Source organism: Neolamprologus multifasciatus, chromosome 12 (assembly GCF_963576455.1).
Source record: "Neolamprologus multifasciatus chromosome 12, fNeoMul1.2, whole genome shotgun sequence".
NCBI lineage: Eukaryota > Metazoa > Chordata > Actinopteri > Cichliformes > Cichlidae > Neolamprologus > Neolamprologus multifasciatus.
The window spans coordinates 27,485,605-27,502,863 of record NC_140450.1 but is presented as its reverse complement, the minus strand read 5'-3'; the positions used below and the strand labels follow the sequence as shown (position 1 = coordinate 27,502,863).

Genomic DNA, 17,259 nt, shown 5'->3' with positions numbered 1-17,259 from the left:
CTTCTTTTCTGTGCCTCTTTGCTGACTTTAAGAACGGCCATTTAGGATAGCCGCACGTTTTGAGTGCTTCCTTTACATGTGTGTGTTCCTTCTTTTTTCCTTCAGGCTTAGAGGGAACATGTTCTGCCCGGTGGTGTAGGGTCCTAATTACTCCAAGTTTGTGTTCCAGAGGGTGATGGGAGTCAAAGAGGAGGTACTGGTCCGTGTGTGTGGGCTTCCGGTAAACTTCGATGTTGAGGTTGCCATTCTCTTCAATATGCACAGCGAGGCGGTGGTTTACGACACCAACTCTCTGCCATCTATAATCCAGTTTTGAGTTCCCTCCCCAGACGCCTTAACGCCCACTCACATCCTGGGCCATCTGACCTCAGGAATTCGCATGATAAGGTGGGGCCAGGTTTCACAATGAACTCACCCGAAACTCTGGCTGATTGGGACCCACACCCAGTTTCACACCTCGGCTCAGGTGATTAGAGGATCATCAGGGGGTCCTTTTGTCCCTCTGTGGGGGGATACTCCCACTAGGTTTAAATCTGGGACTCCCCACCATTTGACCTTAGAACTGAAGAAGCTTCTCGGATGAGAGGTGAAACGTCTTCAAGCAACTTAAAGAAGTCCAGACGCTTTTCTTTGCAAGCTCCTTTGACTATTTTACTGTGTATTTTACAGTTCTGTACTGTTCCTCTAGAATATCATTAAATTTAAATAAATAGACTGTGAATCACTGTAAATGTAATAAAACATAATTTTCTTGTTTTTTAAAATGTATTTGTCTGTACATATGCATATTTAGATTGTTAAAATACATTCACAAATGTATCATAATTTCACAAATATTTGTCTGTTATTTGAAAGATTGAACTGTTAAATTCAAATGTAATGCTATGGAGAAAAATATATAAAATGATTCTTATAAACTTTTTTTTATATCAAATAATTATTATTATTATTGCTATTTAGGGTGATTGTGGCTCAAGAGTTGGCAGTTCGCCTTGTAATCAGAAGGTTGCCAGTTCAAGCCCCGGCTCGGACACTCTCGGTCGTTGTCTCCTTGGGCAAGACACTTCACCTACCACCTACTGGTGATGGTCAGAGGGGAATTATAAAGTGGAATTGTAAAGCGCTTTGAGGGTCTCAAAAAGCGCTATATGAATGCAATCCATTATTATTTAAACCAACTGTTAACTGTATATTTCTGTACATTTAAGTATTATTATTCATATTGCTGCATTCATTGACCTTGTTTATAGGTAAGTTCATTGTTTAATCATATTAAAATGTTCCTAATTTAATGTTTAAAAGCACTTGAAAAAGGCAAAATCGCATGGAAAATTAGGGCAACAAACTGTATTGTAATTATTGGAAATAACCGTATTTTCATGAGAAAGTTATTTTCTGTTATTTACTGGTATTATTTTGGCGCCCCAGCTGCCGGAATATTACTGTTTTTTTAGGATTTTTTTTTTTACGGTGTATAATGAATCCCTGGAAAACAGAAAGTAGCCAAAAACACTTATTCAGGCCATAATCTCAGTCATACTTAAAAAAAGATAAGGACCCTGTTTAGTGTAGTTCAGTTCCTCCCCTCACTCAGCAACACAGTCTGAAGTTGTTCTAAGTGTTGATGCTGAAAAGGCATTCGACAAAATAGAATGGACTTACGTATGTTTTATACTTATATAATTTTTATACTTATTTATTTTATACTAATGTTTTATACTTCTAAAACATTTTAGATTGGGGCCAAAATTTGATAGCTGGATTACAGTTTTATACTCAGTACCTATGGCTGCATCAGTACAATGCAAGGCTGTTGCCGTGGTCCTTATCTGTTTGTAATCAAGCCATTGGCAATCGCTACTAGATCAGACAGTAGGATTAAGACTACTGTCCAGGGGCAAGGTAAACCACAAAATTCTGCTTTATACAGATGATCTACTTCTGTTAATATTAGATCCAATTAGTGGCATGTCCTACTTCTTTATCTGTTTCAAAATAAATAATTTAGCAAGGTAAATCAACTATAAAAATTTGCCCTTTAAAATTGAAAAAGGATAAATTTACTTCCCAGGGATTAGAAATAACTGGTTCAATCATGTCTATGCATCCATACAATTACAAGTCTATCGTAGGAGTAGGGCTGGGCCATATCATACAGTTCACGGTAATACCGATATAATATTAGGCAATGATCAGAAAATGAAATATCGCAATAGAATATGTAAAAGACTAGGTAAAAGACTGTTTTCATACGCACATGGCAGAAAAAGCATGGCGGCGACAAAGAATGAGAAGGGGGAAAGCAGATTGTTGAATGAAACAGATTAACCAGAATTGGTTTGTAAAAATGGTGCAACTTCAGTTGTGTGGAACTGGTTTGGCTTTCATCCGTCAGATACACATCAAAGCACATTTTTTGGTAGAGCATGCAAGCAGGCCGTTGTTATTAGCGCTATTACAGAACCGATTTTATGTGGTACACGGCGCTCAAAAATCTGTCAAAAAATGTTTTCGTACGACTCTGCTAAGCTACAAAGCCGCACCACTTGATGGATTGTCGGAGCATTACGTCTACCGTAGTCGGGAGCTTCACAGAGTAATACGTATTGTGCTTCAACATAATATTACAGCATTGTGTGTGTATAACCTCTTTTAAGTTTTGTGGATATTATACATGGTTATGCTCAGGATATGTCAGCCCATTTCCACTGGAAATGCCTTTTGGTTAAACTGTCAGCAAGGAATTTGCATTTTCACTGTTACATTTTTATATAGCTTTAAGGCACATAAAAAACAGCTGCTTCTTTAAGTGAAAATACATTGATGGAGTTTTTTTGCACTAATAAAGTTGTGGAGTTGTAAAGTATATTGTCTTGCGTCAATTATATAGTCAGTTATATCGTTATTGCAAATTATCAAATATATATCGTGATAAATATTTTTGGCCATATTGCCCTGCCCTACTTAGAAGGAACCAAAAATGACCTGGATAGGTGGTCAAAATTGCTATTGTCCTTAGCAGGATGGATAAACACAGTAAAAATGACTATAATGCCCAGGTCTCTGTATTTATTTAAAATGTTTCCTATTTTTCTTCCAGGTAGATTGCAATATTTCTTTTATTTATATGGAATAAAAACACCTGCACGAATAAAGAAGTCATGTTTGGAGAGGATTAGGTTTGCCTAATTGTGTATTCTATTGTTGGGCAGTTTATATTTTTAAGTTAACATAATGGATTACCAGGTTTGCAGATAAAGAGAGACCCGTCTGGGTAAATATGGAACCAAAAACAACACTTCCAGTTCACCTATTTCAATTTTGACTTCCCCTCTTCAGCTAAATATTGGTGTGCCTGGTGGTCCAAATTTTTATAAAGATTTGGCACCAATTCGGAAAGTACTTTAACTTGGAAAATATATGTAATTTCTCTCCAGTAACATCTAATCATCTTTTTGTGCCATCCCAGACATTTGTGGATTGGAATAGAAAAGGACTGATTTATTTTAGCGATCTCTTTAATAAAGATGGTTTTGTCATTTAAATTCCTTTGTGAAAAACATAGGGATGGGTACCGGTATCCGGTGCCATGATGGCACCGGTTCTGACATAAACGGTAGTAACCAGACCGAAAAGCAGCGCACATTTCGGTGCTTTTTTTTCCTGAGCTGTGATACACTTTAGATTCTAGCCAATCATTTTAGGTTTCCGAGGATAGTAGGCAGGTCCAGGTACGTACGTTCTTTTAGAGCAGAGCTACAGATTAAAAATGCCCAAGGCGAAGCGGTCAAAAGTCTGGCTGTACTTCACAGCAAAATATGCAAACTCAGCAGCCTGCAACAAGTGCTTTAAGCTGATACTGTGATACTGTCAAAGGAGGTAACACCTCAAATCCGATGAAACACCTGGCGACGCATAGTGTTTTTTTTAAAAGCCAAGAAATGCGCCGTATTTGATAGCTTGCTGCGAGACCTCACACCGAGCGCATCTACTGCGGGTGTGGTGCCTGTTATCGGACCCGGAGTCCTGGCCCCTAGCCCTGCCAGTGTAGCAGAAATGATGACGGAAGATGATGGCAGCAGCAGCCGTTCTTCTCTGCGTGAGTAGCTTAATGTTGTTCGTGTGTAATTACGTTGAGTAGGCTAACCACGTTATTAAATTAATGCATGTAAGGTGAACTAGCAAACACCGTCGTAGTTACATGCAGCTGTCTTCTTGTTTGATGGCAGATACTCCCTTCACCCTGGCCAAAAAGGCTAAAATGACCAAAGAAAATGTCATGGTCCTGGGTCGGTGACCCAGCGCTTTAAGTTGATTATTATCATTTTTCTAGTTTGTTCTGATTTTGTATTTGTTCTTAGGGTTTGAGTTGTGTGTTCTATCATCCCTACCTGTGTCTCTCCTCTGCGTTCTGATCGTGTCCCCAGTTGGTTGTGTAAAACAGTCTGTGTGTTTCCTGTTTTACTTTGTAGGTTTGTGTCTCGTTATGTCCATTAGTTCCAGCTGTGTCCCCGCCTGTCTGCCATTTCCTAATTACCTGGTGTGTGTATTTATAGTGCGTGTCTGCCTGTGCTCCTCGTCGGCTCGTCTGTGTTTCATGGTGTCCTGTTCCTCGTCTGCGTCTCTCTGCCTCCCACCCCATTCGTATGATCTCCGGTTTGTTATTTAGCTATCCCAGTTTAGGTTTGTTCTGTACATTCTCTTCCCTCACTGCCTGTTTTTGCCACTCCACCACTTGTAAATAAACCTCACTCGAATCATCAGTCACTGCCTGCATTTTGGATCCTCCTTTTCCTCCAACACCACATGGCTCACCCCACCAGCCGTGACAGTACGAGCCAACCAAACATGGACCCAGCAGCATCCGCACCTTCCCAGGAGTTTCGGGAGGAATTGATTGACTCCGTTTCGAGGTTGGTTAACCTGTGGCTTGAGCATGAGGGAGAGGAATTTCACCGCGCTGTAGAAGCCAGGCTACAGCAGCTTATTTCTGCTCACCCCTGGCTACTGGACTCTCTTCACCCGTTCGCACAGGACTTCATTCTGCACGAACTTCACCTTCACCCTCCAGCTGCTACCGCTTCCCGACCCAGCCCGGCGGTGAATGTGTTGCACTGCCCGCCGGGGAATCTGCGGCCTGGCCCGCCGGATGTGGAATTACCCGGCCGGTCGGAGCTATCTCCGAGAAGGAAGCGACGTTCACGCCGCCGATGCCCATCGCCACAGCCGGGCCCCGAGAGTTCTGAGTTGCCGGCTGTGGTGAGTGGAAAAGACACTCTGTCTGTTTCGCCAGACCTTGTAACTGTTTATACCGGGGCTGTGTTTTTGGAGTCAGCTGCCCAGCCGGTAGCTCAGTTAGCTGCCCAGCAGCTACTAGCTCAGTTAGCCGCTCAGTCGTCACCTCCATCACATTCAGCCTCACGACCCATAGCTCAGTCGTTACCACAGCCAGACCTACTACAAACTATGTTACAATCCATAGCCCAGTCAATAGCTCAGTTGGTAGAAGACTCATCAGCCTTATCATCAGCTCAGCCACCTATTCAGCCATCATCTTCACCAACTCCTCTGGTACAGCAAGCCATAACAGTTCAACCCATAAAGGACAGTTCAACAACTTCTTATTCTAAGCAGAGAGACAAACCTAACAACAATGAAAACACTCCTCAAGAGCTGGCCAGTTCTGAGACTGAGACGCACTCCAGGGCCTCCCCAGAGGCTGGGTTTCGGCCCCCAGCAGACTCTGGACCCCTGGAGGTTAAGAAGCCAGCTGAGGACTGCACCCGGCTGTCGCTGCCTGAGCTGAGTCAATGCTCGGTGCAGCTGCAGTCTGCTTTGTGTTTGCCAGAGGCCACCGTGCCTGCTGGTTCTGATTTGTTCCTGCCAGAGGTCCGTGCGCCTGCTGGTTCTGATCTGTTCCTGCCAGAGGCCCGTGCGCCTGCTGGTTCTGATCTGTTCCTGCCAGAGGCCCGTGCGCCTGCTGGTTCTGTTCTGTCCCTGCCAGAGGCCCGTGCGCCTGCTGGTTCTGTTCTGTCCCTGCCAGAGGTCCCCGCACCTGCTGGTTCTGTTCTGTCTCTGCCAGAGGTCCCCGCACCTGCTGGTTCTGTTCCGTCTCTGCCAGAGGTCCCCGCACCTGCTGGTTCTGTCCTGTGTGTGCCAGGGGCTCCAGTGCCCACAAGTTCTGAGACTGTTTTCGCTGCGGGGCCCGAGAAGCCCGTCCAGCTTCCGGCCTCGTCAGCTGGAGGGCCCGAGGAGCCCGTCCAGCCCCAAGACTCGTCAGCTGGAGGTTCAGGAGAACCTAGCCAGCTTCCTGTCTCGTCCGCTGGAGGGCCCGAGGAGCCCGTCCAGCCTCCTGTCTCGTCTGCTGGAGGGCCCGAGGAGCCAGTCCAGCCCCAAGACTCGTCAGCTGGAGGTTCAGGAGAACCTAGCCAGCTTCCTGCCTCATCAGCTGGAGGGCCCGAGGAGCCCATCCAGCCCCAAGACTCGTCAGCTGGAGGTTCAGGAGAACCTAGCCAGCTTCCTGCCTCATCAGCTGGAGGGCCCGAGGAGCCCATCCAGCCCCAAGACTCGTCAGCTGGAGGTTCAGGAGAACCTAGCCAGCTTCCTGTCTCGTCCGCTGGAGGGCCCGAGGAGCCCGTCCAGCCTCCTGTCTCGTCCGCTGGAGGGCCCGAGGAGCCCGTCCAGCCTCCTGTCTCGTCCGCTGGAGGGCCCGAGGAGCCTGTCCAGCCTCCTGTCTCGTCCGCTGGAGGGCCCGAGGAGCCCGTCCAGCCTCCTGTCTTGTCCGCTGGAGGGCCCGAGGAGCCTGTCCAGCCTCCTGTCTCGTCCGCTGGAGGGCCCGAGGAGCCCGTCCAGCCTCCTGCTTCGTCAGCTGGAGGGCCCGAGGAGCCCGTCCAGCCTCTTGCTTCGTCAGCTGGGGGTCCGGGAGGACCCAGCAAGCACGTCCTCATGTCTGCTGACGGTTCTGGCGAGACCGTTCAGCCACCACCATCTCCAACACCTGCAGCGCCATCCTCGCCGGCTGCCGCTTCATCCACGCCGCCGGCAGCAACAGCAGCTTCATCCTCGCCAGCTGCAGCCTCATCATCCTCACCAGCTGCAGCCTCATCCTCGCCAGCTGCAGCCTCATCATCCTCGCCGGCTGCCGCTTCATCCACGCCACCGGCAGCAACAGCAGCTTCATCCTCGCCAGCTGCAGCCTCATCATCTTCGCCAGCTGCGTCCTCATCATCTTCGCCAGCTGCAGCCTCATCATCATCCTCGCCAGCTGCAGCCTCATCATCATCCTCGCAGCTGCAGCCTCATCATCATCCTCACCTGGTCCAGCTCCGGCTTCACCCTCACCTGGTCCAGCTCCGGCTTCAGCTTCGCCTGGTCCAGCTTCAGCTTCGCCTGGTCCAGCCTCAGCTTCCATCTCGTCTGGTCCAGCCTCAGCTTCCGTCTCGTCTGGTCCAGCCTCAGCTTCCGTCTCACCTGGTGCTGCGAAGGCCACGCAGCCTTCAGGTCCCCAACTGCCGCCTCAACATCGTCGGTCATCTGCCTGGCCGCATGTTGGGCATCTTCGAAGCCGTGGCCGGCCTCCGGAACTGCTTTCTCGCCGCCGCTGTCCGCACGGTCGGCCCCCAGAACTGCTTTCTCGCCGCCGCAGCCCGCCGCCGTCCGCACGGTCGGCCCCCAGAACTGCTTTCACGCCGCCGCTGTCGTGCGCACGGTCGGCCGCCTGAACTGTTTCCCTGTCGTTGCCGTCCGCACGGTCGGCCGCCTGAACTGTTTCCCCGTCGCCACCACTGCCTTCCACTGCCTTCCACATGGTCGGCCCCCGGAGATGAACTGTTCTGGGTTCCTGAGTTGTCAGCCTCCGGGCCGGCCTCCTGAGCTATGTTTTGGGACCCTGTTCAGGAACTCCAGTCTGTGTTGTGTTTTGGACAATTCGTTTGGCCCACTGGAGCTTGTTTTTTGTTTGGTTGTGGTCCCTCCATCCTGGGCCCCCGCCGCCCGCCCTGGGTTGGTCGTCTGTTTTTGTTTTGGGCTGTCTGGAGCCAGCCCTTGGAGGGGGGGTACTGTCATGGTCCTGGGTCGGTGACCCAGCGCTTTAAGTTGATTATTATCATTTTTCTAGTTTGTTCTGATTTTGTATTTGTTCTTAGGGTTTGAGTTGTGTGTTCTATCATCCCTACCTGTGTCTCTCCTCTGCGTTCTGATCGTGTCCCCAGTTGGTTGTGTAAAACAGTCTGTGTGTTTCCTGTTTTACTTTGTAGGTTTGTGTCTCGTTATGTCCATTAGTTCCAGCTGTGTCCCCGCCTGTCTGCCATTTCCTAATTACCTGGTGTGTGTATTTATAGTGCGTGTCTGCCTGTGCTCCTCATCGGCTCGTCTGTGTTTCATGGTGTCCTGTTCCTCGTCTGCGTCTCTCTGCCTCCCACCCCATTCGTATGATCTCCGGTTTGTTATTTAGCTATCCCAGTTTAGGTTTGTTCTGTACATTCTCTTCCCTCACTGCCTGTTTTTGCCACTCCACCACTTGTAAATAAACCTCACTCGAATCATCAGTCACTGCCTGCATTTTGGGTCCTCCTTTTCCTCCAACACCACACGGCTCACCCCGCCAGCCGTGACAGAAAAAGTGGAAAACAGCTAAACATGAGAGGTTTTTGGACAAAGTTTATGTTTTTTCCATTGTTTAAGCACCGCTTCCAGCCAAGAGTGATACCATATATGCCCCATAGCTGCAGAAAAGGCTAACATTGTTATCTTTTTACAAAAAAACAGCTGAACATGAGAGGTTTTTCGACCAATTTTGTGTTCTCCATTCTTTAAGCACTGGTTTGAGCACAGTTTAAGCACCGGCACCGTTTCAAAAGTACCGGTTTGGCACCGGTATCGGATAAAACCTAAACGACACCCATCCCTAGAAAAACATGATCTACCAAAGTCACATTACTTTAGATATCTTCATGTTTTACTTCTAAATAAACTGGTGACTCTCAAAGTGGAGCCAATCAGAACCCAATGAGAATCGACAAGAAAATCGATACGGAATCAGTCAGTACATGATATCGATAATGGAATCGGAATCACTAAATTCTTATCAATTTCTATACCTATATATCATACTGCATTTGATGCTTTTTTAGTGTTTGCCAAACAAAACATAGCTCACTGTGTTTTATCATGTAAGATTCATGTGTAATATAATTATAGCCCCAGATTGCATGGGAACATTTTTTCTCAAGTAACATACCAGACTTATTGTGGACTTGTTTTTAGTGCTGTGTAGTAATCAGTGAATGCCCATTCTGACGCTGATATAATACACTGTATTGTATACACATGTACATATGTTTTTTAACAGAATAAAATTATGATACTGGTGCCCTGAGGTAAACCAACAAAATATATGGCCAAAGATCTTTTTTTGTCCCCACAACTGGACTCACATTGTAGAGGATATCCACCCATCCCTCCATTGTAATACACTGGAAAACGGTGAGAACAGCGAAGAGGATGTTGTCAAAATTGGTAATGCCAAAATTGGGTCCGATCCAATACTCCCTACAGACAGTGCCGTTGGCACAGGTCCTTGCTGGAGCTTCATAGCCACAGGGGAAATCTGCCGTCTGCTCACCTGTAACCACAAAGACATACACTGACAGACTAAGGTATTTTTTTAGAAATTGTCACAGTGCGCTGTGTGGCATGCAGGATGTGGACCCAAATGCAGACTGCAAGCCGCGGAAAGTAACTCCAAAACTGCTTTATTGCTGACACAAGGAAAAGAATACAAACTATACTGGGACATGAATAACTCTAAACGAAGAGGCACACAGGGGAACACACAGCTGGGTATGAGGGAGATTGCGAGGCTGGGGAGAAGAAAACAAAAGGTTTAAATATAGGGGTGGGTTTCAATAATCGATTTATTGATTAAAATCAATTTTAGCTTTAATAAAGCGATATCGATTCATTGAAATCCTGAATCAATTTTTAAATATAAATGTGTTTTGCCAGAAACGCCAGAATCTCAGGCTAAACCTCACAAAACAATTTCAACAACCACCAAACAGCTAAAACAGCAAACGAGAGCAGGTAAACGGATTCCGCAAAAAGACATAAACACAAAGCACGGACAAACACATCAGAATCAGTGAGATGTTGGCTTTCTCACCCGGCAGCACTTACACAGACATGTGGTCGGGGTTGAAAGCCGACAGCTCACAGATTCTGATGGACAATGTGATTATTTAGATTTTATTCTTTAAATTTATGTAAGAGAAAGTCTGACTGATGATATAAAAGAATATCACACACATCACAGGGTGTGATAATTATTATCATCCTTATCATTATTATTAGTATCATAATTATTTTACAATTAATTGTTCGTTCTCCTGTTGGAGCTTGCTTCACTGCATAATTTCTATTACAATCATATTTTTGTTTATATGGGGGGAATTCAAAATGTGTCACTCAACCCCTTATCTTCATCAAAAAAACACATAGGAATGGTTAAGGTTCTATAATATTTGCTCACTTGTGTTAATCCGGAAACAGGTGCGATGAAATTTCCCCATGTAGAAGTCAAGGCCGATGATGGCAAACATGAGGATGGCAAAGAAAAGCAGCAGGCCAATCTGCAACAGTGGTACCATAGCTTTCATGATGGACTTTAAAACCACCTGAAGACCTGAGGCAAAGCAAGAGAAGTAAGATTTCCTAGTCATGATTGGTTGAATATGTAATGCAACATACCAGCATACCATAATGCTATCAAAATATATTTGCAGTAATTCTGTGTATGTTCTCAGTCATTCAGTCATGATAATCTAAGGAGCATGGAAAGAAAAGCGACTGGACTTCTTTAAGTTTCTTGAAGACGTTTCACCTCTCACCCGAGAAGCTTCTTCAGTTCTAAGACCAAATGATGAAGAGTCGCAGGTATTCAAGCCCGAGTGGAAGTTGTCCCTTAAGAGGGTTGTTGACCCACTGTGATGATCACGTGCGTGATTGCTATTGAAAAGTCTTTGAGAAATGTAAAGAACTCCAGTCATTTTTCTTTCCAAGCTCCTTAGATATTTACAATATCCTTTGAATTTTTCTTATACAACCAAGTCTCCTTGTCATTTTGCCTCTGTCCAAAAGATGCAGAGGAACTGTAGTGCTACGGAAAAATATTTACTTGTTAATCTAAGGAAGACGTTTCACCTCTCATCCGAGAAGATTCTTAAGTTCTAGGGTCAAATGGTGGAGAGTCCCAGATTTAAAACCTATGGGAGTATTCCCCCAAGAGGGAAAGTGGACTCCCTCCTATTTTTACGCCAGATGTTTTTCTTGAGTGCGGCTCTTGGCACTAAAAGTGCACCCCTATAAACTGTATGGATGTACTTCAATATACTGTATAGAAATGCTCATATACACTGTAGCAAAGTACTCCTATACACTGTATAGTACACTGGCTTAAGGTATACACCACTAAAATTAAAAAGCTGTGAAATTTTGCAATTTATCTTCAGAACAGATGTTTATTTATTTCAACAGCTGACATAATATTTTTGCAGTATAGTAGTTGTTTGTTTGTTAACCTATTATAATGCTGTAACATGCTAACCACATCATGACCATTAGCACAGACAGCACATGTATTAAAATGTGAATTGGACTTACTTGGGATCCCGGAGACAAGTTTGAGTGGTCGCAGCACTCTCACCGCCCTCAATGTTCTCAGATCAAAGTCAGCCCCCACAGTGGCCAGGATCCTACACACAATAACAGCATGGATTCAACAATAAAATTAAGCTGTATAGTTTATAGCCTTGTTTTGGTATGGTACCATCACAAAAAAGCTGGTATAATTTAGCAGTGGGATGTTCTTTAACTCACTGACCAAAACCCATGTTGTCTAGTTATTCAACTGGAAATTTATGAAAAGTGCATATGTTCCCTTCTTCCAATTCACAATTATGGCTTGTATTGTGCTTCTGGGGCACTCAAATCTTTAGAAAAGGTGTCATACCCTTGTACTGATTTATGTCGTAATACAGTGTGATCACAGACATCTACAGACTTTTTTTAACCTGACATGCAGTGTGAACTGTGGGATCTTGAAATACACAAGTGTATCCCTTTTTAAACTGTGTCCAGTTACTTCAGTGAATCGCTACCTTATCGTGGTGGAGGGGTTTGCGTGTCCCAGGGATCCCAGGGGCTATGTTGTCTGGGGGCTTTTGCCCCCTGGTAGGGTCTCCCATAGCAAATTGGTCCTGGGTGAGGGACCAGACAAAGAGCAATTCAGAAGACCCTTATGAGAAAAACATGAAGGGAACAGTTTACCCTGCCCGGGATAGGGTTACCGGGGCCCCGCCCTGGAGCCAGGCCCGGGGAGGGTGCGTCTGGTGGCCGGGCCTTAGTTCATGGGGCCCGGCCAGGCACAGCCCGAAAAGGGGACATGGGCCCATCCTCCCGCAGGCGGCGCTGTAGGGGTCGGGTGCATTGTGTGCCGGGCGGTGGCCAGGAGCAGAGGCCCTGGCGGACTGATCCCCGGCTACCAAGACTGGCAATTGGGACATGGAATGTCTCCTCTTTGGTGGGGAAGGAGCCTGAGTTAGGCTAGAAATAGTCAGGCTCACCTCTACGCATGGCTTGGGCTCTGGAACCAGTCTCCTGGAGAGGGGCTGGACTCTGTCTCAGTCTGGAGTTGCCCCTGGTAAGAGGCGGCGGGCTGGGGTGGGTATTCTAATATCCCCTCGGCTTGCTGCCGGTACGTTGGGGTTCTTCCCGGTGGATGAGAGGGTTTATCCCTGCGCCTTAGGGTCGGGGAACGGGTCCTGACTGTCATCTGCACTTATGCGCCAAGTGGCAGTTCAGAGTACCCAGCCTTCTTAGAGTCCCTGAGTGGGGTGCTGGAAGGTCCTCCACCTGGAGACTCTAGTGTCCTACTGGGAGACTTCAATGCTCACGTGGGTAACGACAGCGAGACCTGGAGGGGCGTGACTGGGAGGAACGGCCTCCCTGATCTGAACCCGAGTGGTGTTTTGTTATTGGACTTCTGTGCAAATCACAGTTTGGCCATAACGAACACCTTGTTCGAACATAAGAGTATCCATAAGTGCACGTGGCACCAGGACGCTCTAGGTCGCAGGTCGATGATCGATTTTGTAATTGTATCACCAGACCTGCGACCATAAGTTCTGGACACTCAGGCAAAGCGAGGGGCTGAGCTGTCAACTGATCACCACCTGGTGGTGAGTTGGATCAGGTGGCGGGGGAGGACACCTGACAGACCCGGTGCACCTAAACGCGTAGTGAGGGTGTGCAGGGAATGCCAATTTCCGTCACTGAGGCAGTTAAACAACTCCTTGGTGGCAGAGCCCCTGGTGTGGATGAGGTCCGCCCCGGTTTCCTGAAGGCTCTGAACGTTGTAGGGCTGTCCTGGTTGACACGCCTCTACAATGTTGCGTGGAGATCAGTGGAAGTACCCCTGGACTGGCAGGTGGTCCCCAGCTTTAAGAAGGGGGACTGGAGGGTGTGTTCCCACTACAGGGGGATCACACTCCTCAGCCTCCCTGGGAAAGTCTATGCCAGGGTGCTGGAAAGGAGAGTTCGTCTGCTAGTCGAACCTCAGATACAGGAGGAACAATCCGGTTTTCGTCCTGGTCGCGGAACACTAGACCAGCTCTTTATCCTCTTAAGGATACTTGAGGGTGCATGGGAGTTTGCCCAACCAGTCTACATGTGTTTTGTGGACTTGGAGAAGGCATTCGATCATGTCCCTCGGGTGTCCTGTGGGAGGTGCTGCGGGAGTATGGGGTGTCTGGCCCATTGCTACAGGCCATTCGATCCCTGTACAACCATTGCAAGAGCTTGGTTCACATTGCCGGCAATAAGTCGGACTCATTCCCGGTGGGTGATGGGCTCCGCCAGGGCTGCCTTTTGTCACCGATTCTGTTCATAATTTTTATGGACAGGATTTCTAGGCGCAGCCAAGTGGCGGAGGGCTTTCACTTCGGTGGCCTCAGAATCTCATCTCTGCTTTTTGCGGATGATGTGGTTCTGTTGGCTTCATCGGGTGATGGCCTCCAGGTCGCACTGGAACAGTTCGCAGCCGAGTGTGAAGCAGCGGGAATGAGGATCAGCACCTCCAAATCTGAGGCCATGGTTCTCAGCCAGAAAAGGGTGGAGTGCCCACTCCGGGTCGGGGATGAGTTCCTGCCCCAAGTGGAGGAGTTCAAGTATGTCGGGGTCTTGTTCGCGAGTGATGGGAGAAGGGAGCCGGAGATCAACAGACGGATTGGTGCTGCGGCCGCAGCATGCGGACGCTGCACCGGTCCGTCATGGTGAAGAGGGAGCTGAGTGTAAAAGCAAAGCTCTCAATTTACCGGTCAATCTACGTCCCTACCCTCACCTATGGCCACGAGCTGTGGGTAGTGACCGAAAGAACGAGATCGCGGATACAAGCGGCGGAAATTAGCTTCCTCCGAAGGGTGGCTGGCCTCTCCCTTAGAGATAGGGTGAGAAGTTCAGCTATCCGGGAGTGGCTCAGAGTAGAGCCGCTGCTCCTCCACAAATCGAAAGGAGCCAGCTGAGGTGGTTCGGGCATCTGACAAGGATGCCTCCTGGGTGAGGTGTTCCTGGCATGTCTCACCAAGAGGAGGCCCCAGGGCAGACCCAGGACACGCTGGAGAGATTATATCTCTCGGCTGGCCTGGGAACGCCTTGGTGTTCCCCCCGGATAAGCTGGAGGAGAGGTGGCTGGGGAGAGGGAGGTCTGGGCTTCTCTGCTTAGGCTGCTGCCCCTGTGACCCGGCCCCGGATAAAGAGGAAGAAGATGGATGGATGGATGGATGGATGGACATGTAGTGTGAACTGTGGGATCTTGAAATACACAAGTGTATCCCTTTTTAAACTGTGTCCGGTTACTACCAGTTTGCCAGCTGGACTCAAATCAACTTCAAGACATTACAGAGTGTGCATGAATCTGAAACCTTGACATGTAGAATAGCAATGATGGATTTTTGGTATGCAGAGTGGAGTACAGCAGGGAGGAGGGGCAGCCCAAACAACAAACACCACTTCTAAAAGTAAACTTCAATTGGTCACAGCAGAACCTCTTATAACCTTAGTGTGACTTGTGGCTGAGCTGCTACAGAACTCTCATTCATTCAATCAATCAATCAAAAATTGTTTAGAGTCACTGATCCTATGAAGAGACATTTTTATTCTAATAGAACTGCTCACATCGAGAATCACAATGCCTCCATCCATAGGACATGAGGGCTCTGAATGAAGATGAAAAATGTGTAAGACAGCAGTCTCCTCTATTAATACTTAAGTGTCAGGTAAACATGTTAATAAGACTTTTCTTAAGACATAATGTCTAATTAACAAAAATACTTTTGTACGCTGATCAAAGATGGTAGCCACTGGCTCATGTGCAATTAAAAAAAAAACCTGCCTATGAAAATAATCAAGTCCATAACAATATTTGCAAACTAGCAGAATTGTTTACTAAAGCATTCATCCATCATGTGCTTATTATTATTAGGGTTGTGGAGGGGATTGGAACCTATCCCAGGTATTAGAGCAGAGCAATATGGCCAAAAATATTTATCACGATATATATTTGAAAAGTTGCGATAACAATATAACTGACGATATAATTGATGTGACCCAAAATACAAAATATAACTCCATAACTTTACTAGCGCAAAAAAACCCATCAATTTATTTTTACTTAAACAAGCAGCTGTTTTTATGTGCATTAAAGCTATATAAAAATATAACAGTGCAAATGCAAATTCCTTGCTGAAAGTTTAACCAAAAGGCATTTCCAGTGGAAATGGGCTGACATATCCTGAGCATAACTATGTATAATATCCACTAACATTAAACTGCAGTGTGCCTAATAAAAAGTCAAATAGGTATTTTTCAGACCATAAGGTGTGCGGGATTATAAGGCACATTAACAGAAACAAAGCAGTCAGATAAGTCAAACTTTATTCAACTCATTCTTCTTGCTTCCCCCACTTCTGTACCATTGATTCATGCTGTATTCTATCACAGCTGCTCTATTCCCATGTTGCAGTATATTAATGACTAACCTCGTATTGTGGATGGATCATGTCAGTTGTTCTCCTGACTGAAGTTTGGTCCGTTTACAGCATCCTGCCATGCGACTACATGTGTCCCTAACCATCAGGAACCCTCATGTTAACTTTTATAGAGTGGAAAAAACTTGCCGTTCATCTTCCAGCTTCACTGTTTATGTTATGCTAACATAGCGGTGTCGCTAACGATCAAGTAGCAAATCAATATATACCAGCTAGCCCAACTTCAGTAACCCAACAAACGTGACTGCTGTTTAGTTTTCTGTCTTCATCTATGTTGGAAGTGTTAGCAGAACTGTACGTTTTAATTTTTTCAGAAATCTTTCAGTCAGAACTTGGTATGTCATGTTTAGGTAACTAGCAAAACTAGCGCGCTAACTTCCTGCTAACTTTTAACACAGTTAAATTTAATAAATTCTGTTTTCATGGATGCCTGGATGTTCAACTTAATTGTTACACCTGGTAAAGCAGCAATTATGATCATTTTATTAAAGATGAAAAAATTGGCAGTTTTTAACTCTCAGTGTGCAGCAGTGTTCGTTTGACTTTGGGGCCACTCCAAAAAATAATTTCTGTCCACACACTAACTACACAAGATTTGCGCTAAATGTCTCAAATCTCTCACATCTCAAAGCACCGCCGTCACTCCTAAAACTTCCCCCCGTTTCTTAACAACTAGATGCCACGTTGCCATATCATTTTTTGATTGGTCGACATGGTACTTTTTTGGACGAATAGGAAAGGGAGAGGGGGGTGGAGTTTGTTTTTGCTCACAGGCGGAGAGTGCTTTCAAGCCTTTTTTCTTATAAAACGCAGTTTTTATCGTTTCTTCCCGCAGTAAATATAAACAACAATAGTATTCAGCAAGGAAACCAAACATTGCAAATATTTTTATCATAACTCTGGTTTTACGTGGCCTATCAACACAATTTAAAACTGGTATAAAGTCCACACTTTTTCCGTCAATTGTTCCATCGGTCCTGCTCACATCTCCAATGGTTGTCCACGTTGTCATTCACGTGGCTTCACTCCACATCAGCCACGCCGCTTTGCTAGGTAAAACACCGGTGTCGGCACATAAGGACGCTGTCATAGCCTGTCAGTGACGTTGATTAGCTGCGTATATATGAATATAAATCGCATTATTGGCTGGACTATGGGA

The 17,259-nt window shown here is 46.2% G+C and overlaps 1 protein-coding gene across 1 annotated transcript in view; it reads right to left on the bottom strand.

Moving 5' to 3' along the window:
• Positions 1 to 17,259, bottom strand: part of LOC146507178 (putative voltage-dependent N-type calcium channel subunit alpha-1B) — a 285,564-nt gene that overhangs the window by 234,105 nt on the left and 34,200 nt on the right. The window contains 3 exon segments of the mRNA XM_085180590.1: positions 9,435 to 9,622; positions 10,529 to 10,681; positions 11,659 to 11,750. Of these exon segments, the coding sequence (XP_085036716.1) occupies positions 9,435 to 9,622; positions 10,529 to 10,681; positions 11,659 to 11,750 (433 nt within the window).